Source organism: Nomascus leucogenys, chromosome 7b (assembly GCF_006542625.1).
Source record: "Nomascus leucogenys isolate Asia chromosome 7b, Asia_NLE_v1, whole genome shotgun sequence".
Lineage (NCBI taxonomy): Eukaryota > Metazoa > Chordata > Mammalia > Primates > Hylobatidae > Nomascus > Nomascus leucogenys.
In genome coordinates, this window is record NC_044387.1 from 85,325,712 (window position 1) to 85,351,138 (window position 25,427).

The following is a 25,427-nucleotide window of genomic DNA, read 5'->3' on the forward strand; positions in this document are numbered from 1 at the left end:
ATTTATAAGAAAATTTAATTAATTAAATTTAATGAATAAGCATTATATTCAAGAGTAGTGACATGTCTGATTCCTGATTTTATCCCTAGTATGCACAACAAAGCCTGGGACACAAAAGTAGTTTAAGTACTCAACAAATATTTGTTGAACTGATCTGGAATGATTGATTTAACCCTGAAGAACTTGTAGGACTTCAATTAAGGAAAATTGGAACAAACCCAGCAGATTTGTTTTCTAAAGAAAAGAAACACAAGGCCAGGCATGGTGGCTCCCATCTGTAATCCCAGCACTTTGGGAGGCTGAGACGGGCGGATCACCTGAGGTCAGGAGTTCGAGACCAGCCTGGCCAACATGGTGAAACCCCCATCTCTACTAAAAACAGAAAAATTAGCTGGGCATGATGGCACATGCCTGTAATCCCAGCTACTCAGGAGGCTGAGGCAGGAGAATTGCTTGAACCCAGGAGGCAGAGGTTACAGCGAGCCAAGATTGTGCCCCTGCACTCCAGCCTGGGTGACAGAGCCAGACTCCATCTCAAAAAAAAAAAAGAAAAAGAGAAGAAAAAGAGAAAAGAAACACAACGCATGACAAAAACAAAAGAGAAAAAGGTGCGGAGAGTAGCCTAATTTGGATGCAGTGAAGTGTCCACAGAAAAAGTCATATTTGAAAGTTTAGGCCGGGTGTGGTGGCTCATGCCTGTAATCCTAGCACTTTGGGGGGCCAAGGAGGTGGATCACCTGAGGTCAGGAGTTCGAGACCAGCCTGGCCAGGAAGGAAGGAAGGGAGGGAGGGAGGGAGGAAGGTTAGTTTAATGCTTGGACTCTATTTCAGACATCTAGCTCAATGACAATGGGCAAAGGGAGAGAAATTTTAGGTTGGAAAGAGTACTTTTATAGGGAGAGAGGGATGCAGTAAAGAAGGAAAGACTGAGGCCAGGCAAGGTGGCTCACGCCTGTAATCCCAGCACTTTGGGAGGCCGAGGTGGGCGGATCACGAGGTCAGGAGATCGAGACCATGCTGGCTAACACGGTGAAACCCCGTCTCTACTAAAAATACAAAAAATTAGCTGGGGGTGGCGGCGGGTGCCTGTAGTCCCAGCTACTTGGGAGGCTGAGGCAGGAGAATGGTGTGAACCCAGGAGGCGGAGCTTGCAGTGAGCCGAGATCGCGCCACTGCATTCCAGCCTGGGCAACAGAGCGAGACTCTGTCTCAAAAAAAAAAAAAAAAAGACGGAAAGACTGAAGATGTAAGTGGGCAAAGATGAAATCAATTGGGAAGGATCTCCTAGGAAAAGTTAGGGCACAAGATCCAAATCAAAGGGATAAGAGGCCCAGGACTGAGAGACACAGGCCTCATATTGACTTTGCTATGAGCTATTTTATCTGGGACAAATCACTTAATCCTCTGAGTTTGTTGCCTTTTCTGTAAAATGAAGATAGAGCTTACATCATAAGATTATGATGTGTAAACAAAATAACATTTGTTAAATACCTGGCATATATAGTATACTACTATAAAATAAGTATATTTTTATTGGATTATACAGAGACTGTTTATTTCCTTATAGAATATATGTAGGTACAGAAATGTATTGATTTCCTAGGGCTATTATAACAAAGTGCCACAGACTGGGTGGCTTAAAACAACATAAATTTGTTCTTTCAAATTCAGGAGGCTGGAACTCCAAAATCAAAATGTCAGTAGTACTGAATTTTGGAAACTCAGAGGATGATTTTGTTCCATGCCTCTCCCCTAACTTCTGGTGGTTGCTAGCTATCCTTGGCATTGGTTCCTTGGCTCATGATAGCATAACTCTTATCTTTGCCTCTATCATCACAGAGCTCCTCCCCACCCATCCCTGTGTGTCCCTGTCTCTTCTTTTTGCTATAAGGACAGCTGCCATATTGGGTTTAGGACCCACCCTACTCCAGTATGACCTCAATCTTAACTGATTACATTTGCAACGACCCTATTTCAAATAAGGCCACATTTTGGGTTCCAGATGGACATAAATTTTACAGGGCACAGTATTCAATCCCGTACAAGAAATATATTGCTAACTTATCTTTTGTTTTATAATAGTTTCAATAGGCTTTTTTTTAAATAAGAACTAGGATTTGGGCCTTAAAAGGGAGAAAAGCAAAATGTTTGAGGGCTGAGATTATGGAATTTGGATCCCATCTATTCCTCTTCCAGTCATCTAGCCCTTGGAGGCTACATCTCTTTAGCTGTCAGTTTTCTTATCCGGTAAACAGGGAGGCATGATACTTCAGTGTTTTGGGGAGAATTATGCGAAGCAACATATGCAACACACTTAACATAGGATTTGGCCCAGGGCACAGCGCTTGCCTCCCTCACAAAGGCTGTCTGTAGGGTGGAAGTCTTGGTTTGTGTTCATGTAAACAAAGAAGATTCCTTGTTCTCTTATACTTGCAGGCTAAAAGTGCTGTTTGCAGAGCCAGTTGCATTGTTCTGACACTTTCCTACCAATATTTCTCCACACCTAGTTATTCAGTACTAAGATGAATGATTTATTGCTATTGTTGACTCACATTCCACAGAAATGCTGGATCACTTTTCATTGTACCTCCATGTCTAACATTTCAGTTGCTCATTGACTGTATAATCACTTTATTACTATACTCCAAAAGTCAACTATTTAAACAACATCTTTTTGTTTTTTCGAAAGAATAATTTTAAAACATGTAAATAAATCATGTGTAAATTTTCATGAGTTTAATACATAATCACTCTTTCAGGTAGAAAACCAGGTATTTTATCACATCTTTTTTCTTTTAATGAGAAAGATGATGTTCTATGTGGTTAGATGACTTAAATATAACACTTTACTCCGTCCTGATCAGTGGAGATATGTATCTTCCACAGCACTGGTGTATATTAGCGATATTCCAGGAATTCATTGTTGATCACCTGGTAATGAAATATAAAAATTTTAGTCAATATTTGCTGTCTGTGGTAGGTCTCTATCTTATCTATAAAGACTCACTACTAAACCTTTGAATAGACTTAAAACTTGGCCTGAAAATAGAGTGCCAAAATCTATATTGATCTCTTACTGATTTAACATTCAACTTTGTTAGCATGCTGTTTTCCTGAGTGCTGTACTAAGAAGACTGGGGAGGGAAATGGGGAGGGATTTAAAAATCTGAAAAAACTCTTTGCCATTCTTAAGTCACTTGTATGAGTTCAAACTCTATTGTACTCCATTGATTTTATGAAGCGATGTACAGCGTGGTAAAGTAGGACCCTTTAACACTATGCTTGTAGTCCCCAAACAGGTCAATATATTCTCAAGACTTCAATAAAGTGAATTTAAGAATTTTTGTATGCCATTATCTATTGTAAACTCCATGCCTAACTAAACAGGCAGGGAAATTTACAGATTGACTTATAAAATCAAGACAAATTGTGCATTAAATTCAAACCTCAGGAAGCCCAAGGTTATGTACCAACTACCTGAGTCTAAAGAAGCCAAATACAACAAAATTCCTAACAGTTCAAAACAAATTACACATGCTTTAGAGTTAGTACTTTGGCTGTACTTGTGTTTCAGGGCATATCTACGCTATTCTCTTGGCATTTTGCGTTTTACCTAAAATATGTTCGATATAGCTGTTATAAATGGAATTTATTATACTTACCTAATAAGTATAGTCATTTCCATTTATAACAGCTATATCTGACAAAGAAGGGAGCACTTGAAACAAAAAGAGATCTTGGTGCATGTGTGTAAAAGACAAGGCTAGACTGTTTTTGTGTTTTCTGAATTCATTGGGAGATGAACTAAGACTTTTTTTCTCCATCTCCAATTTCTGTGACTGTAGTATGTTAGCCTGGTATTCCACCACATATAAATTTTAACCAAACACAGATTTCATGAGTCTGTGGCTTGCCTGAACTTCCTTTTTTAAAATCCTGGACATTTGCAGATGAAAATAATCTCCGTTACTTTTAAAATTGCACTTTACAAAATATTAATATATATGTAAATGTTTTGCAGATTTATTTCAAAACATTCTAAATCCCAAAAATCTTTACTGATACAAACCCACATGAATTAGGCAATTTGGAGAGTTAGTGTAAACAGGCACTACTTTGTAGTAAGTTTGGTAAAGATAAAGCATTTCAGCACATGTTCTGCCACAAAGCATTTGGGACTCTTAGGTTAGAGCTTCAGAATTCCTTCTGAAAAAGACAAAAGAGAGACTTCCTGTCATTTCCACTGGTTTCTGCATGTGGGACCAATATGGGCAAAGTTTAAACAGATGCAAATGGTGAGGGGAGGAGGCAGTGTCAAGTCTTGTTTTACGTATTTCTTCATATCCAGATTGAATTTAAGTCATTGTCTTCTTGGAGCTTTTGGAGTACACTTCCACTAAAGTTATAGCATGCTTGAATGGTTTATTTCACCAGTATTTGCTTATGGAAATAAAGGGGAGTGGCCGAGGGGAAAGGAGAAGAGGAGTGGAGGAGGGGTTTGAGGCTGAGGGAGGCTCTGACCACAGCACAGAGCACCGGCAACTTTGTCTAATGTGATCATTAACCTTCCTGCAAAACACAGCTGGCAGTTCTCTGAGGTTTGTCATTAGAATGTGAAGACAGCCACACAGATATTGCACAGACTATTTACAGATCGTTTGGTTTACATTGAGAGTCATTGCTCCACTTTTGTGCGGTAGGAAAATGAGATTTCAGCAATTCCTTTTTGCATTTTTTATTTTTATTATGAGTCTTCTCCTTATCAGCGGACAGAGACCAGGTAGGCCTTTGATACCTTTGTACAAGTAACTTGTTTTGCCTGTTTGCATCCCTGGGTCTCTGAGCATGATTGTGTTTATCTGAAAATCACTTAGGTGTGCTTGCAGTTAGTAGTATTGGGGATAAATGTGTAGGATTTTGAAAGTATGCTATCTATCCTGTTGGGTCTATTATTTCAATATTTTAAAAACAGCTGGACTTTGAAATGATAAGTATTTTACCACTATTTTTCCTAAATGCAAAGAAAATAGATCTCTAAGCTATTGCAGATTATGTTGTCTTTACAAGTAAAATGAAACAGAAATGTTCGTGTATTCATTATTAAGGTAAATAAATGTACAGATTTTTAGGTAAAATGCAAACTCCAAAGCAGTTTATTTAAAAAGTATGTTGCTGCCCGGAGTAGGGACTGAGTTAACATACAAAAAGCATAATGCAACAAAATGCAGATTAAATCTTAAAATGGGTCAATAGCTGTTATTTCTAATTATGTAACTAGGCACGTCACTTAAAACAAATAAGTGCAGCTTTTATTATTATTATGCTTATAGAGCTAAAAAGCATCAAAAATATGTATGGTAAAGATACATAATATTAATTTACTTGACACGTTTTCAAAGATGATATCAACTATATTGTACTTAACCAACAGAAATTTAGTACACAAAAGTATTCTAATATACTTTTACTTCAAAACCAAACAGCTAAGATTTCAAAGAACCAGTAAGTTTGAAAAAAAGAAAAAAAGAAAAGAAAGAAAAGAGAGAAAGGAAGAGAGAGAGAAAGAAAGAAAGAGGGAAAAAAATTAGAAAGTTAAAGTTTTCCGAACCACAAATCCAACTTTAAATAAAAAGGTGGTAATATTTACATCCAAATATGTTAGATTATTCACTTGATAATACGCTTCTTCAGTTAGAACAGAAAATGATGCATCACTTGTTAAAAATTCAGACTTTGCTTTTTAGTGAATTAGAAGTTTGATCACTGTGAGTTTATTTCAAATGATGGCCCCGGTCTCTGCTTTTACATAAATAAGAAAAAAGTTCCAATTCAGCAACTCTGAGAAAGCAGCTTGATCCTTTCTCATTGTTTACAGCAGTCACTATTCAAACCATTTATACTTTTCGGAAATACAGAGTAGCTCGGACAATGTTTTACAAAATATTTGTGACTAATTTACTACATAAAATAAAAGGTCTAGGAGCATTTAGGAAAAAATCATGTAAAGGGAGGAGGATATTATTAAGATGTAGGCAATATAGATTGCTTAACGATGGGGATAAAAAAATAAATAAGAGTAAAAGAAGACCTTGCTATTAACATTAACTGTTAGGAACACCCCTTGTGTATATGCATCACATTGATTTTTAATTTTATAATCACATTTGAACAAATAGCAAATAACCACAGTCTAGTTTGGCTCCAAAATATGTTTGCATTGTCTAGATTAAACAACAATTAAGCCTCTGAAAAATGCTCCTAATACTTCTCTCTTTTTCCTTCAGTTAATTTGACCATGAGAAGAAAATTGCGCAAACACAATTGCCTTCAGAGGAGATGTATGCCTCTCCATTCACGAGTACCCTTCCCCTGAGGTATTTCTGACAGAAAATAGTTTTGCTACATTTAGGCAGTGTTCCAAATTAGATATACTAGAGAATGTTTCTTCACAGTTTGTAATATGTGATAATGGCTTATGGCGATGTCAAGACTTAAGAGATGCATGCCAATAAATGAAAGAGTGAAATGAATGACATGACTTTTGAAAATTGCTGTAATAGTTAAGGAAGAAAATTAGACAGATGAGGACAATGTAAGAAAATCTTGATAACTGTTGAATCTGAGTAACAGCTATATGGAGGCTAATATTATTGTGGATGTTATGCAGAACAAGCTGATTCTCCCATTAAGACCAGTGTGTATGAAAGCATTTGGATGTATTCACCCAACAACACCATACCAGCAATGAACTACCATCAATACTTCGGGGTTTCTTTTCCTCTCCTCCTCTCCTCATCTCTCCTCTCCCCTCTCCCCTCTCCCCTCTCCCCTCTCCCCTCTCCCCTCTCCCCTCTCCCCCTCCCCTCTCCCCTAGGGTCTTGCTCTGTCACCCAGGCTGGAGTGCAATGATGTGATCTCAGCTCGTTGCAGCCTCAACCTCCTGGGCTCAAGTGATCCTCCTACCTCAGCCCCCCAAGTAGCTGGGACTACAGGCGTGCGCCACCACTCCTAGGTAATTTTTGTATTTTTATAGAGATGAGGGTTCCCCATGTTGCACAGGCTGGTCTCGAACTCCTAGCCTCAAGTGATCCACCCACCTTTGCCTTCCAAAGTGCTGGGATTTCAGATGTAAGCCACCACACTTCATATTCCTATTCAACTATTATTTGCCCTCAGGGTTTATTTATTTTTTTCTGAATATATTTCTTTTAATAGGTAAAGTAAACTTAACACTAATGAAATGGCAGCTTTCCAGCCTCACCAATAGTAGTGATCTTGATAGTCACATCTTAAGGATAAATTCTGGTAGAGTTTTGCTCCTCCCTTTTCTTGTTTTTACACTTCTTAAATAATGTTACACCACCACAATTACCGGTAATACTGCTTGAATCAGTTAACTTCAAACACTGTCCAAGTTTAAGTCACTTCATACTAAAAAATACACAGTTTGGCATTCCATTGTAAGTATTTCAAGCTCATTAATTCATTTAAGATATAGCTTCCTTAAAAAATGCCACAGAAATATCCCTCATCTGGTTAACATACACAGGCAATGGCTAAATTAGCTTATTCAGTTGGCCTGTAGAGCAGCTTTTACAGTTCCATTCATTCAGTGGAAAGAACAGTTGCTATATCTATTGTTTAATGCATGCTTTCCAAACCCGGGGAAAGCCCTGTAGTAGAAAATTAAATGAAGCAGTAGCAATTTCATAATAAACATTTATCAAAAGGATTGAGACAAAAATGTCAAGTTCTCTATCTCTATATCTGTAACAAATTAATATTTGTTATCAAAATACAAAAAATAGCTTTGATGGAGGAATCCAGAAAGATCCAGTAGGAGGTTTCTGAGAAGCCAATCAATGGTGATTGAAACATGCTTTAAAAAGATTTTCTGTGTTAAAATATCCTTTGGTGTGTGCTGATAATGCTTTCAGCAGAGCATTTCAGTGTCATGTATAAAATAATGGTAAAAATCTGTGCTTAAGAGGAATAGAGACACCCCAGATTTTTCCAGCACTCCTTCATAAATAAGAAAGAGGAGAGGACACATTTCACAATAGCAAGAGAATTCCTGCATATACAAAGAAAGATACCTTGCAAAATATAAACACAAGTCTTTAGATAGCCACAGATTATCCTCAAATCACATACCATAAAAACCAGTGTTACAAGTAAGCATGAGTAGTGAAATTTGAATTTTTAAAGTTGAGGGAAATTTTGACTTGTAAATCAAGTTTGTAAACCAAAGGGAAATTTAATTAAAGCTATGTAAACTACTTAATAAGAGCAACACTTTACAAAAGTTGGCTGATAGCTTATAAAACTGCTTGGGTTATAGCATCTATTTTGTCAGTTTTAGACTAGTTCTACATTCCAGCTACAGTTCTTTGAAGAATGTTTAAAAGTCACCTGTTGGAATCTACTGTAAGAGTTAATGTAAGATAAACATTAGATAATTTTTCAAGACCTTGCTCAACCAGCACTATAATAACAAGTGCTGCCTTCAGATCTGATAACATAATTCTCACTGTCCTAAATACTTGCCCATTTTTTATATGTTTTGCAACAAAGGCACTTTGATAACTGGGTAAATGTACTGTAAACCTGGGTAGTGGACTCTAAGGCAAAACACCCCTTTCATTTCTCCTCCTCTAATTTTTTGGATGCTTTAGATAAAATCACATGTGGTTATTTGATCAGTTAGGATCAAGTGAAACTTTGTAAAAGGATAGGTAAGATAAACAATTGACTTTGAAAGTTTCCCAGATTAACCCTATATCAGAGTGTTCAGACCTTTAGCTCATTTAATAGGAATGTCATATTATCTTTACTCTGTCAATTTGTCCAGCTCCTAGGGTCATCCTCAATGATCCCAGCCTATGCAACTGAATTAATTACACAGAAAAATCTATGCTGTATGCAGTTCATTTCCTTGATTTTTTTTCTCAGAAATATTTTGGCATCACCTTCAGTCCTAAGTGATTCAGAGTGAAGGAAAGCAAGAGAAGGGGTGTCAGGAAATGCAAGTCTACAGGTTAATGTGAGGGCCCTAGAGTGGAAAATGAGGTCGCGACTTAAGACTGGAATGACTTCTCCCTTCCAACAGTAAAATCTCACCACATTAATGCTTTTATTTATAAGTATGTACTCTAAGGCCAGGTCTAGTGGCTCATGCCTATAATCCCAGCACTTTGGGAGGTGGAGGTAGGTGGATTGCTTGAGTGCCGGAGTTCAAGACCAGCCTGGACAACATGATGAAACCTTGTCTCTACCAAAAAAAAAAAAAAGTTAGCCAGGCATGGTGGCGTGTGCCTCTAGTCCTAGCTATTTGGGGGGCTGAGGCCTCCAGGGAGGATCATTTGAGCCCAGGAGTTTGAGGCTGCAGTGAGCTATGATTGTGCACTCCAGCCGAGACCCTGTCTCTTAAAACATTACTTACTTAATATGTACTCTAGATAACTACATACTCCGTCAATATATACTCTACTAGCTTTTTTTTATTATTTATTTTTATTTTTTGAGACGGAGTTTTCACTCTTGTTGCCCGGGCTGGAGTGCCATCTTGGCTCACTGCAGCCTCCGCCTTCCGGGTTCTAGCGATTCTCCTGCCTCAGCCTCCTGAGTAACTGGGATTACAGGCATGCACCACCACACCCAGCTAATTTTGTATTTTTAGTAGAGACAGGGTTTCTCCATGTTGGTCAGGCTGGTCTCAAACTCCCGACCTCAGGTGATCCGCCCCCCCCCCCCCATCGGCCTCCCAAAGTGCTGGGATTACAGGCATGAGCCACCGCGCCCGGTCTAGCTAACTTTTTAATAACAATTGTAATACATCTTCATGGTGTAGAATATATTTCTAACAGTATGGAAGAACGTAAAGTCAAAAGTACAAGTTCCCCATCCCACCCTGTTGCCCGTTTTCATGTTCCAGAGGTAATGACAATGAAAATATTTTTGGAAAAAGTATCTTTTTTTTTTTTTTTTTTTTTTGAGATGGAGTCTCGCTCTGTCCCCCAGGCTGGAGTGCAGTGGCGCAATCTCGGCTCACTGCAAGCTCCGCCTCCCGGGTTCACGCCATTCTCCTGCCTCAGCCTCCCGAGTAGCTGGGACTACAGGCGCCCGCCACAGCCCGGCTAATTTTTTTGTATTTTTTTAGTAGAGACGGGGTTTCACCGTGTTAGCCAGGATGGTCTTGATTTCCTGACCTCGTGATCCGCCCGCCTCGGCCTCCCAAAGTGCTGGGATTACAGGCTTGAGCAACCGCGCCCGGCCGGAAAAAGTATCTTTTAATACATTATTTTTAATTGAGTCCAGCTAATACTCTCTTGTCACCCTCACTTGCTATTCAAACTTTGCTTCTAGTTTCCTATTTTCTGTCTTATTCTTACCCTCTTGCAATCATGGGCATCTGACCCCCTTAACCAAACCTGTCCTGCTTCCCAACTCTTCCTGCAATTGTCCTAGCATTTTCATCCTTCTCGCTCCATTCTCTCCACCTCTTGGGTTTAACTGAAACCCAGCTCTGCTTTCAGCATAGAATCTCTACTTTCATGGAGCACTTCGTCTCCAACTTTAGCTGGGCTCTCTGGGAAGAACTCTTCTGCACTTCATATTCCTATTCAACTACTATTTCAAACTAATAACCTCTAGTTTCTTTACACTTCTTAATCTCCTCTTCCAACTCACAGCAAAAGATAACTCCTCTTACTTCATGGTGAAATAGGAGGTCATTAAGCCTCAAAATCCAACCTCACCCTCAAACTGCAGTACATCTACAATGCTTCTTTTATGTTCCCTTCCTAGTCCTTTTTTTTTTTTTTTTTTTTTTTTTTTTTTTTTTTGAGACAGGATCTCATTCTGTCACCCAGGCTGGGTGCCGTGGCATAATCATAGTTCACTGTAGCCTCAAAGTCTTGGGCTCAAGTTATCCTCCTGCCTCAGCCTTCCAAGTATCTGAAACTACTGGTGTGTGCCACCATGCTTAGCTAATTTTAAGATTTTTTGTAGAGACAGGGTCTAACTTTGTTTCCAGGCTGGTCTTGACTTTCTGGGCTCAAGCAATCCTCCTACCTTGGCCTCCCAAAGTGCTGGGATTATAGGCATGAGCCACTGTGTGTGGCCCCTAGTCTTTCAATAAAAAATACCTCTCTTGGGTATGGGTAATGTCCCTACACCTCAAGGACCTTGATCTAGCAATTATACTCCCTTGCTCCCCTAATATGTCAACACTGGTCTATTCTATCTTAAAAAAAAAAGACAAAAAAAAGACAGAAAGATGAAAGAGACAAAGACAGAAAGAGGAAGAGAAGAAATAAAAAGAAGAAAGAAAAGACAGAGGAAGAGAAGAAAGAGAAGGGAAGAAAAAAGGAAAGAAAGAAACAGGGAAAGAGGAAGGAAGGAAGGAAGGAAGGAAGGAAGGAAGGAAGGAAGGAGGGAAGGAGAAGAGAAAGAAAGAAGGAGAGAAGAAAGAAACAGAGAAAGAGAGAAGAAAGAAAAAGGAAGGAAGAGAAGGAAAGAAAGAAAAGAGTTCCACCACTGACTCCATAGTGCTCTCTAGCGACCAGCCCATGTTCTTTTCATCTCTTCAAAGCCACATTTTTTGAAAAGGCAGCTGTTTTCTTTCCTCCCAACTATTTTCAACACATTGTTCCCCTTTTCCTTCTGGGGAAGGTCCATTATGACTTCCTTCTTCTGAATCCAGTGAATGTGTTTCAGTCCTGATCCCAGTTATCCCACTGTAGGTCAAATGGAACACAAAATAATAACAATAATTTGACAAACACCACCTTACAACATATACCTTTCCAGTTTCATCTGTTACCTTAGTCTTTCCCCCTTGCCTGTCCCAGAGGGGTAAGAGTTAAGACTGTGTTTGGACCTACTGGATTCAAGCTCTGGCCACACAGCTCACTCTCTGGTGATCATTGTTGGTAAGTCATTTATTCTCTCTGAGCTTCCCTCCACTTCCAGATCTATAAGATGGAACTTGTTACGGCCCTTCCCTTACCATAACAATACTTGGCACACAGTAAGCGCTAAATAAATAGTAGTTAGACTTATTATTACTTTAAAATCAGTCCATTGTTCACCTCTTAACTGTTCTTCAAGCTACGCTTTTACCTCAAATGTATATTTTTTCACTTTTTTTCTCAGTATCATTCATCCCTTAGGAAACCTTCTCTGATTTTAATACCCCTACCAATTACAATAGATATGCCCACTTTTGCTCTCAGAGCACTAGTTACATACTTCTGTTAAAATCCTTAACACCTGGCATTAGAAAGTGTTAACTGACTATAGTCCTCCCCTCTTCCCTCTGCATGCTGTGAATTCCCTGAAGGCCGAGGGTAGGTTTTATTTATCTTTGTATCTTCAGCCAAAAAAAGTGCCTGCAATACAGCAGGCACTTCATAAGTGTTTTTGCTTGTTCGTTTGTTTTGTTTTGTTTTTGAGACGGAGTCTTGCTCTGTCACCTAGGCTGGAGTGCAGTGGTGCCATCTCAGCTCACTGCAGCCTCCGCCTTTTGGGCTCAAGCAATTCTCCTGCCTCAGCCTCCCAAGTAGCTGGCATTACAGGTTTGCGCCACCACACCCAGCTAATTTGTGTATTTTTAGTAGAAATGGGGTTTCGCCATGTTGGCCAGGTTGGTCTCCAACTCCTGACTTCAAGTGATCTGCCCGCCTCGGCCACCCAAAGTGCTAGGGTTACAGGTGTGATCTATCGTGCCCAGCCTCATAATGTTGCTAAAAGAAGTAAAATAGGCTGGGCATGGTGGCTCACACCTATAATCCCAGCACTTTGGGAAGTCAAGGCAGGCAGATCGCTTGAGGTCAGGAGTTCGAGACCAGACCAACACGGTGAAATGCCATCTCTACTGAAAATTCAAAAATTAGCCAGTTCTCATGGTGGGCACCTGTAATCCCAGCTGCTCAGGAAGCTGAGGCAGGAGAATCACTTGAACCCAGGAGGTGGAGGTTGCAGAGAGCCGAGATCATGCCATTGCACTCCAGCCTGGGTGACAGAGTGAGACCGTGTCTCAAAAAAAAAACAAAAAAAAGAAGATGAAATGAAATGAAGCTTTTATTTATTATCTTTTAATTTAAGATAATAAATTTAAGACTTATTCTCACTAGACACACACACACATTTTCAGATTTATTTTCTAATATTTCTAGGATGGAACTATGATTTTCTCTGTGGTGGAGATATTTCTTTTTCTAGGAATTTCTTCTCTCATCAAGTCCAAACTCTCTCCCTCCTTGAGAGTTCTCATAAATCCCATTTTCCTCGTGAGGCCCACCCTAATTCAGTTAGTTTAAAATAATCATCATCCTCCTAACAATCACAGCACTTTTAGTAGTAGGCTTTTAAAGCCATCTATCACATTTAACTTTGTTTCTTTAGATTTTTATCAGTATTGAAATATGAGCTCCTTGAAGACAAGATTTAGCCCCTAAAGCTTACGGTACAAACCTTTCCTTGATGTGAATGGCCCAAGAACTGCCTTAAATATGGGGCATTCCTGTGTGGGCTGAAATATCTGCAGGACATATTGCATAAAGCTAAATGAAATATAGAAAATTACCTTTTCTAAGTTAATCACAGCCCAGTGTCCAAAGGTCATGCTTGGAGGAAATCCCTAATGTCCCTAATTTACTGATGAGATAAAACTTTTCTGTAAAGATTATGATGCCAGCCGGCCACAGTGGCTCACACTTGTAAACCCAGCACTTTGGGAGCCTGAGGTGGGAGGATCTTTTAAGACCAGGAGTTTGAGATCAGCCTGGGCAAAACAGCAAGACACTCTCTCTACAAAAATACATTAGCTGGCGTGACGGTGCATACCTGTAGTTCCAGCTACTCAGGAAGCTGAGGTGGGAGGATTGCTTGAGCCAAGGGGGTTGAGGCTGCAGTGAGCTGTGATCATACCACTGCACTCCAACCTGAGAGACAGAGTGAGACTCCGTCTAAAAATAAAAAAAAGATTATGATGCCTTAATGATAAATATATTTACTTATACACTTATATATCAAATACATAAATATAGTGATGTTTATATTACAAACATTTATTACTATAATTATATATTCTTCTGAACAAAGTATGTATACAATATTCTAGAGTCTCAAAGTTTTCTTTTCTTTTTTTCCTGTTTTTTGAGACTGAGTTTCACTCTTGTTGCCTGGGCTCGAGTGTAGTGCAGTGGCACAATCCTGGCTCACCGCACCCTCCACCTCCCAGGTTCAAGCAATTCTCCTGGCTCAGCCTCCCAAGCAGCTGGGATTACAGGCACCTGCCACCACGCCTGGCTAATTTTTTGTATTTTTAGTAGAGACAGGGTTTCACCATGTTGGCCAGGCAGGTCTCAAACTCTTGACCTCAGGTGATCTTCCCACCTCGGCCTCATAAAGTGCTGGAATTACAGGCGTGAACCACTGCGCCCGGCCAGTTTTCTTCATTTTAAAAACTTATTTCTCCTTACAAAATGTGTAACAATTCTTTCCATAGATAGCTAAACTAGCTGCTCTCTACCATGTTGTTCAGGAATCTAAAATTTCTTTTTACCATAAATCCCATCTAGTCCATTCTTCCCCTTACCCACCCCCATCTTCCTCTTCCTTCTTGGTATTACAGAAGGCATGGCCAATCCTTCCTGTGTGCTGTGGGTTCCCTTCTCTCTCTAAGATTTCTTAGGAATTTCAAGCTGCCACTTATACCTTTACCTCTCTGGATCATCATGTGAACTTGAAAGTTTAAATGGTGATAAGCCTATATCCTAAAACAAACAAGACGCACATATGCACATCCACATACCCCTCAGTCAATGCTCTCATGATTTTTCTGTACTCATTGTCCCTGATTCATTATTTTCTATTCACAACTAAATCCACTTTAATCTGTCTTACATCTCCATTAGAATTATCCTTATCTTACTAAATTTTTTTTTTTTGAGATGGAGTTTCCCTCTTGTCACCCAGGCTGGATTGCAATGGTTCCATCTCAGCTCACTGCTACCTCTGCCTCCTGGGTTCAAGCGATTCTCCTGCCTCGGCCTCCTGAGTAGCTGGGATTATAGGCATGCGCCACCACGCCCAGCTAATTTTTGTATTTTTAGTAGAGACAGGGTTTCACCATGTTGGTCAGGCTGGTCTCGAACTCCTGACCTCAGGTGATCCATCTGCCTCGGCCTCCCAAAGTACTGCGATTACAGGCTTGAGCCACCGTGCCTGGTCTGATCTTTCTAAATTAATTGACAAATTTTAGTCTTCTTCCTGATTTCACAGCAGAATTTAGCAGCTGGCTACTTGGCCTGCAAAAGTCCCTTCCCTTCAATTCCAGGACACCACACTTATTTCCACTAAGTTCTCAGCCAACCCTCTGCCTCCTAAACAGGCTGTTGTACCCTGCAAGTTATAATAAAATGTATCTCTACTCTCTCTTGCTCTGTTTCATCCATTCCTTTAGCCTCAATTACCTCTTTACACTTAATTATCATACTCCTGAGGAAAAAAAGAAGATAACCACTCAAATGAATCAAGCCAGGGCTATTTATTCAGAGTGTACATAGCAAGGGGGTCAGACAGCATCTCTTGAGTTTGGCAGAGGACCAAGACAGGCAGAGAATAGGAAAGCTTCATTGTGAGAAACAGAGAAGGCTTTAGGTATGATGTGACTGGAGATTGTTGGCATGGGAAAGCTGAAGGCAGGCTATCTAGAAGCAGGATATCCTATTTAATTTGGGGAGTATATGTGGTTTTCTTCAGTTAGTCCTAAGTTAGAATCAGGGGAGGAGGGATAAAAAGGAAACTGGTAGTTGTTGACCATCTGGGACCAGCTGCTGCAGAGGTTGTGATTCGGCTTCCTGGCTGGTTGCTGCAGTTTGTGGGTCAAAGGATTAATATAGGATCTGGCCATTGTACACTTGTACATATTCAGTCTCCCAGTTCCCAATTTGTCACCAGTTCACATCACACAAGCTCAACTACTGTTTACCTTGCAGCAACCTTCACACCTCCACTTTTGCTTCTCTTTTATCCATTCTTCGTATTATGGCTTCTATACTGCTTAAGGTCCTTTAGTGATTTCTTATTACTCTTACAATTGAAATAAAATTCTGAATGTAAACCACAAAAGTGCTTCTCTGTGAGTTTGTCAAATATGTCATGTTCCTTACCACTTCAGGGCTTTTACACATTATTTCCTCCGCCTAGATGTGCTTTTTTCCTACTCTTCATCTTTTTCCTACTCAATGAAAATTTTGATTAAATGTCACTTCACTTGAGAGAGAGAGAGAGTGTGTGTGTGTGTGTGTGTGTGTACCACATATAACTTCTTTTTTTTTGAGACGGAGTTTTGCTCTTGTTGCCCAGGCTGGAGTGCAATGGCGTGATCTCACCTCACTGCAACCTCCGCCTCCCAGGTTCAAGCGATTCTCCTGCCTCAGCCTCCCAATAACTTATTTTATTATACTGGCCAAAGTAACCTTGGTGAGGGTGGGGTGGGAGTGGGGGTGAGGGTGGGGAGTATGTGGGGGCTTGAAGTTCTTTAGGAGTCACATTTCATTTATGTCAAAATTGTGCTGGAGTTTAGTTCAATTTTATACTTAGTCTTCACATTTTTTTCTAATAGCAACATTTTTATATATACAAAAATTATACGTGTATAAATATGACATATATACACATTTAAACATATGAAATCCATTTACTGCTTTGTCTTTTACTTAGCATCTAAGTGACATTTAATCTAATTTAATATATGTATAAATATGACATATACACATTATTTAAACACATATGAAATCCATTTACTGCGTTTGTCTTTTACTTAGATGTTTTTATTTGTACATATGAAAACAGTAGTTATTTTTATTTTTATTTTACTTTAAGTTTCAGAATACATGTGTAGAATGCACAGGTTTGTTACATAGGCAAAAGTGTGCCATGGTGGTTTGCTGAAGCTATCAACCCGTCACCTAGGTATTAAGAGACGGTCATTTTGAATGACACTGTAGTCCAGTCAGCCCTCCATATCCGTGGGTTTTTCATTAAATCAGCCAATGGCAGATTGAAAATATTCAGGAAAAAAAAACAGAATGGTAGTATCTGTACTGAACATGTTCATATTTTTTCCTTGTCTTTATTCCCTAAACAATACAGTATAACAACTATTTACATACCATTTATATTGTATTAGGTATTATAAGTAATCTGCAAACAATTTAAAGTATACGGAAGGCTGAGTGTAATTTATATGTAAATACTACACCATTTTATATAAGGGACTTCAGCATCCATGGATTTTGGTATCCAAGGGAAATCCTAGAACCAGTTCCCAGGGATACTGAGGGATGATTGAGTTTCACTGTATGGATAGCCTTAATTTATTTATCTTGACTTTATTGATCAATATTTATGTTTGTAGTATTTATTTATGCTATTCTGAACAACGTTGCAGTGAAAAGGCATGCATACATATTTGAACATATGTATACTTATGTTCTTACAAAATACTCCCAGAAGTGGAATTATGAGGATATGCATATTTAATTTTTTTCAGATATCATTTATACACCAGACAATTCACCCATTTAAGTTGTACAATTAATGGCTTTTACTATATTCCTAAGTTGTGCAACCATCAGCATGATCAATTTTAGAACATTTTCATCATCCCATAAAGAAACCCCATACTCATTAGCAGGCACTCCCCATTTCTCCCCAGCTGTTCAGTCCTAGACAACCACTAACCTACTTTCTGTCTCTATAGATTTCCCTATTCTAGATATTCCATATAAATGAATTCCTGTGATATGTGGTCTTTGTAATTAGCTTTTTTCATTTAATGTGTTCAGGGCCCATCCATGTAGTAGCATGTATCAGTACTCCACTCCAATTTATGACTGAATACAATTCCATGATATGGAAAAAATCACATTTTGTTTGTCCAGTCACCTATTGATGAACATTTGGGTTATTCCCGTTATTTGGCTAATATGAATCATTCTGCTGTGAACATTAGTGTATAAGTTTTTGTTGGAACATATGCTTTCAGTTCCCTGGGAGTTAAAAGAGAGGAATTGTTGGATCATGTGGTTATTCTATGTGTAACTCATTGAGGAACTGCCAAGCTGTTTTTCACGGTGGTGGCATCCTTTCACATTCCCACCAGCAGTATATGTGGGTTCTAATTTCTCCACGTACTTGCCAACACTTGTTATAGCTATCCTAGAGGATGTGAAGTGACAACTTATTGTGGTTTTGATTTGCACTTCCATAATGACTAAAATGTTGAGCATCTTCTCATGTGCTTATTGGATATTTGTGTCTCTTTGGAGAAATGGCTATTCAAATCCTTTGCTCATTTTTCAGTTGGATTATTTGTCTTTATATTGTTGAGCTGTAAGATATATATATATGTATATATTCTGAATACAACACCCTTATCTGAAATATGGTGTGCAAATATTTTCTTCCATTCTGTGGATGTCTTTTTTTGCTGTTGTCCTTGGAGCAAAAAGGTTTTTAATTTTATTGACGTCAAATTAGTCTATGTTTTCTTTGGTAGCTTGTTCTTCAGGTATTATGTATTTTTTTTAAAAAAAGTTAATCGGAGGTCAAAAAGATTTGCATCTACTTTGTCAATTTCTGCAACGAGCCATCTGGTATTTGGATAGGGATAGTTTTAAATCTATAGATCAATGTAACAAGTATTGCCATCTTGACAAAATTAAGTCTTCCAATCCATGAAATGGAATGTATTTCTCTTTGTTCAGGTCTACTTTAATTGCTTTTGTAGTATTCAGAGTACAAGTTTGTACTTCCTTTGTTAAATTTATTCTAAGTATTTTATTCTTTTGATGCTACTTCCTTTGTTAAATTTATTCCAAGTATTTTATTCTTTTGATGCTATTGCAAATGGAATTTTCTTAATTTCATTTTTGAATTGTCCATTGCTAATGTATAGGCATACAACTGACTTTTTATTGATCTTATATCCTGAAATCTTAATAAAATTATTGATTCATTCTCATAGGTTTTTCAGAAGGTTCCTTAGGATTTGCTCTGTACAAGCTCACATACAAGATCACCTGCAAATCGACATAGTTTCTTCTTCCTTTCTAATCTGGGTTTCTTTTTTCTTTTCTTGCCTAAGTGACCTGACAAGAACCTCCAAAGTAGTTCAAGCAAACATGTTTGTCTTATTCTTGGTCCCAGATTTAGTCTTTCATCATTAAGTATTATGTTAGTTATGGGTCTTTGTAGATGACCTCTATCAGATTGAGAAAGTTCTTTTTCTATTGCAAGATTGCTGAATGTTGTTATTATGAAGGGAGGATGTTTGTTTTGGTCAACTTCTTTTTCTGTATCCAAATTATCATGTGTGGCCAGGTGTGGTGGCTCACGCCTATAATTCCAGCACTTTGGGAGGCTGAGGGGGGCAGATTGCTTGAGTCAGAGAGTTTGAGGCTGGCCTGGGCAACATAGCAAAACCCCATCTCTACAAAAAATACAGATAATTAGCCAAGCAGGTGTGGTGGCATGCGCCTACAGTCCCAGCTACTCAGGAAGCTGAAGTGAAAGAATTGCCTGATCCCAGGCCCAGGAAGTCGAGGCTGAGTGGGCTGTGATCAAACCACTGCATTCTAGCCTGAGCAATGGAGTGTGACCCTGTCTCAGAAGAAAAAAACATACAGAAAACCAAATATATATTCACACACACATATGTATATATATTATCATGTGTTATGTGTTTTGTCTCTTATTCTATTGATACTATGCATCACATTAAATGATTTTCAGATGTTAAATTAACATTGTATTTCCGAGGTAAATCCCACTAAATCATAATGTTCTTCATATGTTGCTGAATTTAGATTGTTAGTATTTTGCTGAGGATTTTTACAGCTACATTCATAAGAGATATTGGTCTGTACTTTTCTTATGATGTCTTTTTCTGATTTTGGTATCAGGGTAACCATAAAATGACATGGGAAGTGCTTTCTCCTCTTCTAAATTTTGGAAAACTTTGGGAAAAATTGATACTAATTATTCTTTAATTGATTTATAGGATTCACCAGTGAAGCCACATGATTCTTTTTGGAAAGTTTCTTAATTGCTAATTCTATCTTTTTTCTTGTTATAGATCCATTTCAGATTTTTATTTCTTTTTGAGTCAGTTTTGGTAATTTGTGTCTTTCTAGGAATTTGTCTATTTTATCTAAGTTATCAAATTTGTTGGCACACAGTTGTTTATACTATTATAGTTATTTTTTGTTTCTGTAAGGTTAGTAGTGATGTTCCCTCTTTCATTTCAGAGTAGTAGTTTGAGTCTTTTCTCTTTTATTCTTAGTCAGTCTAAATAAAGTTCATCAATTTTGTTGCTATTTCCAGAGAAACAACTTTGGTTTTGTTGATTTTTGCTATGGTTTTTCCATTCTCCAGTTCATTCGTTTCTGCTTTAATCATTATTATTTCCTTGCTTCTGCCTGATTTAGGTTTTGTTTGCTCTTCCATTTTTAGGGTCTTAAGTGAAATGTTAGGTATTCGATTGGGATCTTTCTTCTCTTTTACTATATATGTTTATAGGTATAAATTTCTCTCCAAGTGCTACTTTAGCTGTATTCCCTATGTATTCTTTGTCATTCGTCTCAAAATACTCTCTTATTTCCCTTGTGAGTCTTCTTTAAGTTACTGGTTGTTTGGGAGTGTGTTGTTAATTTCCATATATTTGAGAATTTCTCAAATTATTTTGTTACTAATTTCTAATTTGATTCCATTGTTGAATCATCTATTTCTCCTTTCAATTCTGCCAGATTTTGCTTCATGTATTTTAGGGCTCTGTTTCTTTTCTTTTTTTTTTTTTTTTGAGACGGAGTCTCGCTCTGTCGCCCAGGCTGGAGGTGCAGTGGCGCAATCTCGGCTCGCTGCAAGCTCCGCCTCCCTGGTTCACGCCATTCTCCTGCCTCAGCCTCTCCGAGTAGCTGGGACTACAGGAGCCCGCCACCACGCCCAGCTAATTTTTTGTATTTTTAGTAGAAACGGGGTTTCACCATGGTCTCGATCTCCTGACCTCGTGATCCGCCCGCCTCGGCCTCCCAAAGTGCTGGGATTATAAGCGTGAGCCACCGCGCCCGGCCAGGGGCTCTGTTTTTAAGTATATATATCTTCATAATTGTTCTATCTTCCTCAATTGACCCTTTTAGCATTATAAATGTCATTCTTTGTCTCTAGTAACAATTTTTGTCTTAATTTTTAAAAATATGACATTATTATTATATTCATTTCAGCTCTCTTATACTTGCTGTTTGCATGATATCTCTTTTTCCATCCTTTGACTTTCAATCTATTTTTGGCTTTGAATCAGAGATATGCCTTTGCAAAGAACCTGTGGTTAGATCATGTTTTTTTGCTTGTTTGTTTTTCTACCCAGTCTGACACAATCTGCCTTTTGAATGGATTATTTAGTAAGTTCATGTTTAATTTTATTATTTATATGGTTGAACTTACGCAATTTTACTTTTTCTTTTCTATATGTCTCATGTCTTTTTTTGTTCCTCTCTTCCTCCTCTACTGCTTTCTTTGCATTAAATGAATATTTTCTTGCGTTTGTTGCTTGGTCACTGAAAAAAAAAATAAAAGGAAAGAAAAAATAAGAATATTGTGCAGTATAAGATTTTAATTTATTTAACAATTTTTTGGCCGGGCATGGTGGCTCACACCTATAATCTCAGCACTTTGGGAGGCCGAGGCAGGCGGATCACTTGAGATCAGGAGTTCAAGACTAGCCTGGCCAACATGGCAAAACCCCGTCTGTACTAAAAGTACAAAAAAATTAGCCGGGGGTCGTGGTGCACGCCTGTAATCCCAGCTACTTGGGAGGCTGAGGCAGGAGAATCACTTGAACCCAGGAAGTGAAGGTTGTGGTGAGCCAAGATCGTGCCACTGTGCTTCAACCTGGGCGACAAACATGTATATATTGTAAGTTTGATAAGCAAAAAAAATCCATCTCATTTTCATCTATTTTTTACAAAACACACACATATATATTTTTTCTTTTCTTTTTTTTTTTTTTTTTTTTTGAGACAGAGTGTTGCTCTGTCACCCAGGCTGGAGTGCAGTGGCATGATCTGGGGTCACTGCAACCTCTTTCTTCCAGGTTCAAGCAATTCTCGTGCCTCAGCCTCCTGAGTAGCTGGGAATATAGGCATGCACCACCATGCCCAGCTAAATTTTGCATTTTTGGTAGAGACGGGGTTTCACCATGTTGGCCAGGCTGGTCTCAAACTCCTGGGCTTAAGCAATCCACCTGCCTCAGTTTCCCAAAGTGCTAGGATTATAGTCGTGAGCCACCATGCCCAGCCACACATATATATTTCTTCGAGATGAGCTCTTGCTATGTTTTCCAGGATTGTTTTAAACTTCTGTGCTGAAGCTTCCTCTCACCTCAGCCTCCCCAGTAGGTGTGAGCCATCATGCCTGGCCCCATTTCATTTTTATGTTCAAATTTAGGCAATCTGAGTTGAGAGAGATGATTCCAGAAGAACTATCTGTATATTTGTATTGCTAAATTAGTCATAGTTAACACCCCACTATGACTGTGAGATGTGAAGTGAAAGTGAAATGTGAAGGAGGTGGAAGCTTCCAGAAATGAAGCAAGAAGCAACCTTCATGTCTTCAGGAGGGGGCCCAAAAGAAACTGCCTAGGGAAACATTGACACCAGTGGCGCACACCTGTAATCCCAGCTACTCAGGAGGCTGGGGCATGAGAATCACTTGAACTCAGAGGCAGGGGTTGCAGTGAGCCGAGATCGTGCCACTGCACTCCGGCCTGGGCAACAGAGTGAGACTCTGTCTCAAAAAGTAAATAAAATAAAAGTTTAAATTCAGTCTTTTAAAGACACACAGGTGCTGCATTTCTATTGAAAGGTAAGAATATATAAAGTTGCTTTCAGCACTGAAAAACACTGATAAACTTCCATAACTCGTTATTAAAAAAAAAATTAGGCATGTGTTTATTGGTGTGCTGGATAGTATTTCTTTGATGTATTTGTTTCTCCCTTGCCTCTCAAATATAGATCTCTCTAGCTAACTTTACTGGATCTGTCAGAAGAAGAAGAGGAGTGAAGGAAAGACATCCAGCCACACAAAATAACTTCATGATGCCAAGAGCATGATTGCTTAGAAGTTCCTACACAAAAAAAAGGATCATTTGAAAGCACCTGGAATGGTTTATTAGCTTCACAGGATTTTATTCTTCTTGGCTTCTATTTGGAGGGAAAACAACATAAATTCAAAAGGATTCCAATCTGAAGCCCAAATTGTTTGCCTACATAACAAAAATATCTCATTTCCTGCACATTATTATTCTCTTAAGGGTTAAAAAGAAAATACCTTTTAGTGTCTTAGAACTCTCTCATGGTAAAAAGTGCAAGAAGTTAAAATGTTGCTTTCATATTCCTATAATTCTTCGAAGTATTAACTTTGTATATGTTTGAGTGATTTTCTAAAAACTGCTCAACCTGAAGTCAATTGCATTGACCATTTGGCTTCTCACAATAGGGAGAAAATAATTGGTTCATTGATTATATATAGAGAAAGACTAAGAAAAGCTATTAATTGCTACCAATTTTATGATAAGCTTTAAGGTTTATGAAAGTATGATTTTTTTATTTAATGAGTAATGTCCATTTGAAGTTGAAAGAAAACATAAAATCCTAATTGTAGTTCATTTTATGTCCAAATGAAACCATTGTCTTTGTTTTTGTTTTGAAACAGAGTCTCTCTCTGTTGCCCAGGCTGGAGTGAAGTGGCACGCTTTTGTCTCACTGCAACCTCCACCCCCCGAGTTCAAGTGATTCTCGTGCCTCAACCTCCCAATTATAGGCTGGGATTACAGGTGTGCACCACTACACCCAGCTAATTCTTGTATTTTTTGTAGAGATGAGGTTTTACCCTGTTGCCCAGGCTGGTCTTAAACTCAGGCTGGAACCATTCGTTTTTTAACCTTTCTCATCATGTAATTATAAGAACCCAATGTTTGATTTCCTTTGAAGTTTTGTTATGTCCTTTATTATTTTGTATAGATAATTTCTTAAAAAGTCTTACTTAAAGTCGACATCTAAAATACAGTTATGCCAATGAAGTCTCACTCAGGGTGATACCTGTATCTAAAAGATGAGTGCTCATCATCCTATTAGGCTTTGTCTTGGTGTTGTTCATCCTGAGATGCTGAGACATGGAAATAAAAAATCAGAAGGAATTTAGGGATATGATTACTCAAAAAAGAAACTATCCTGTCTAAATTTGAATTGTGTTGATAACTAGGTGTTCCCCAGATGCTAAGATGTTCTTAATTTGTATTTATTGAAGGATTGTTAGCTTAGTGCCACAGAATTTTTCTTACTTTATGTTTCTTACTTTATGTTTATTCCAGATAAGAAATTTACATACATGTCTTTTTTTTTTTTTTTTTTTTTTTAAGATGCGATCTGGCTCTATTACCCAGGCTAAAGTGTAGTGGCATGATCTAGGCTTAACCTCCACCTCCCTGGCTCAAGCGATCCTTCCACCTCAGCCTCCCGAGTACCTGGGACTACAGGCACTCACGGCCACACCTGACTAATTTTTGTATTTTTTGTAGAGATGGGGTATCTCCATGTTGCCCAAGTTGGTCTCAAACTCAGGCTGGTGAGCTCAAGTGATCCACCTCCTTGGCCTCCCAAAATACTGGGATTACAGGCATGTGCCACCATGCTGGGCCACAAGTTCATATCTGGAGTAGAAGTTTTACTTTGTAAATATTATAAAGTAGAAGAAACCATAAACCATTAACCCTTATTTTGCTAAAATGAAAGGTTGGGGTTAATATAAATGTAATTTTAAATAGAAAATCTGACAACACTATGGAGTTTGTCTTCCTTTCAAAGCTTATTAAAAGTGTCTTTGCGGATGAATGGTACTTTCCACAAGTGCATTTGAGTAGAAACATAACCTATTCTCAGTTATATTTATGTTTAAAACATGTACTTGTTTGTATATTTTGTACTGAAAAAAGAAAACACTTTATAGTCAAGATACATCTCATTCAATACAAGTCTAAACTCTTTCAAGTACAAATTCGCATATTCACAGAAAAAGTTACAAATCGGTTTTACCATTGTAAAGTAATGAAATGGTTATACATTTCTTAATTGTTCAATAAAACACTCAATGATTTGCATGTCTGGCTGTCCTTACTTTGTATAAGAAATGTTCAGTGTTGAGTATAGCATGGTAAAAATGTTCCTGATACCTGTCTCTGTTTCCAGTGTTTGTTCCTATTAATTGAGGCATTTAAGACTGAAAGCCTCGATACATCCCTTACCACTGCAGATCTTTTACATAATTCAAGATGATCAGAGCAAGGGCAAAGATTCTCTCAA

General features: G+C 38.4%; 1 protein-coding gene across 1 annotated transcript; it reads left to right on the forward strand.

Annotated features, from left to right (window-relative positions):
- Positions 1-4,360: 4,360 nt before the first annotated feature.
- On the forward strand, positions 4,361-25,225 carry APELA (apelin receptor early endogenous ligand). Its single transcript, XM_030815222.1, has 3 exons — positions 4,361-4,780; positions 6,285-6,374; positions 23,082-25,225. Exons 1-2 carry the CDS (start codon positions 4,705-4,707, stop codon positions 6,371-6,373), a joined length of 165 nt encoding a protein of 54 aa, XP_030671082.1. The 5' UTR covers positions 4,361-4,704; the 3' UTR covers position 6,374; positions 23,082-25,225.
- The last annotated feature ends 202 nt before the right edge of the window (positions 25,226-25,427 follow it).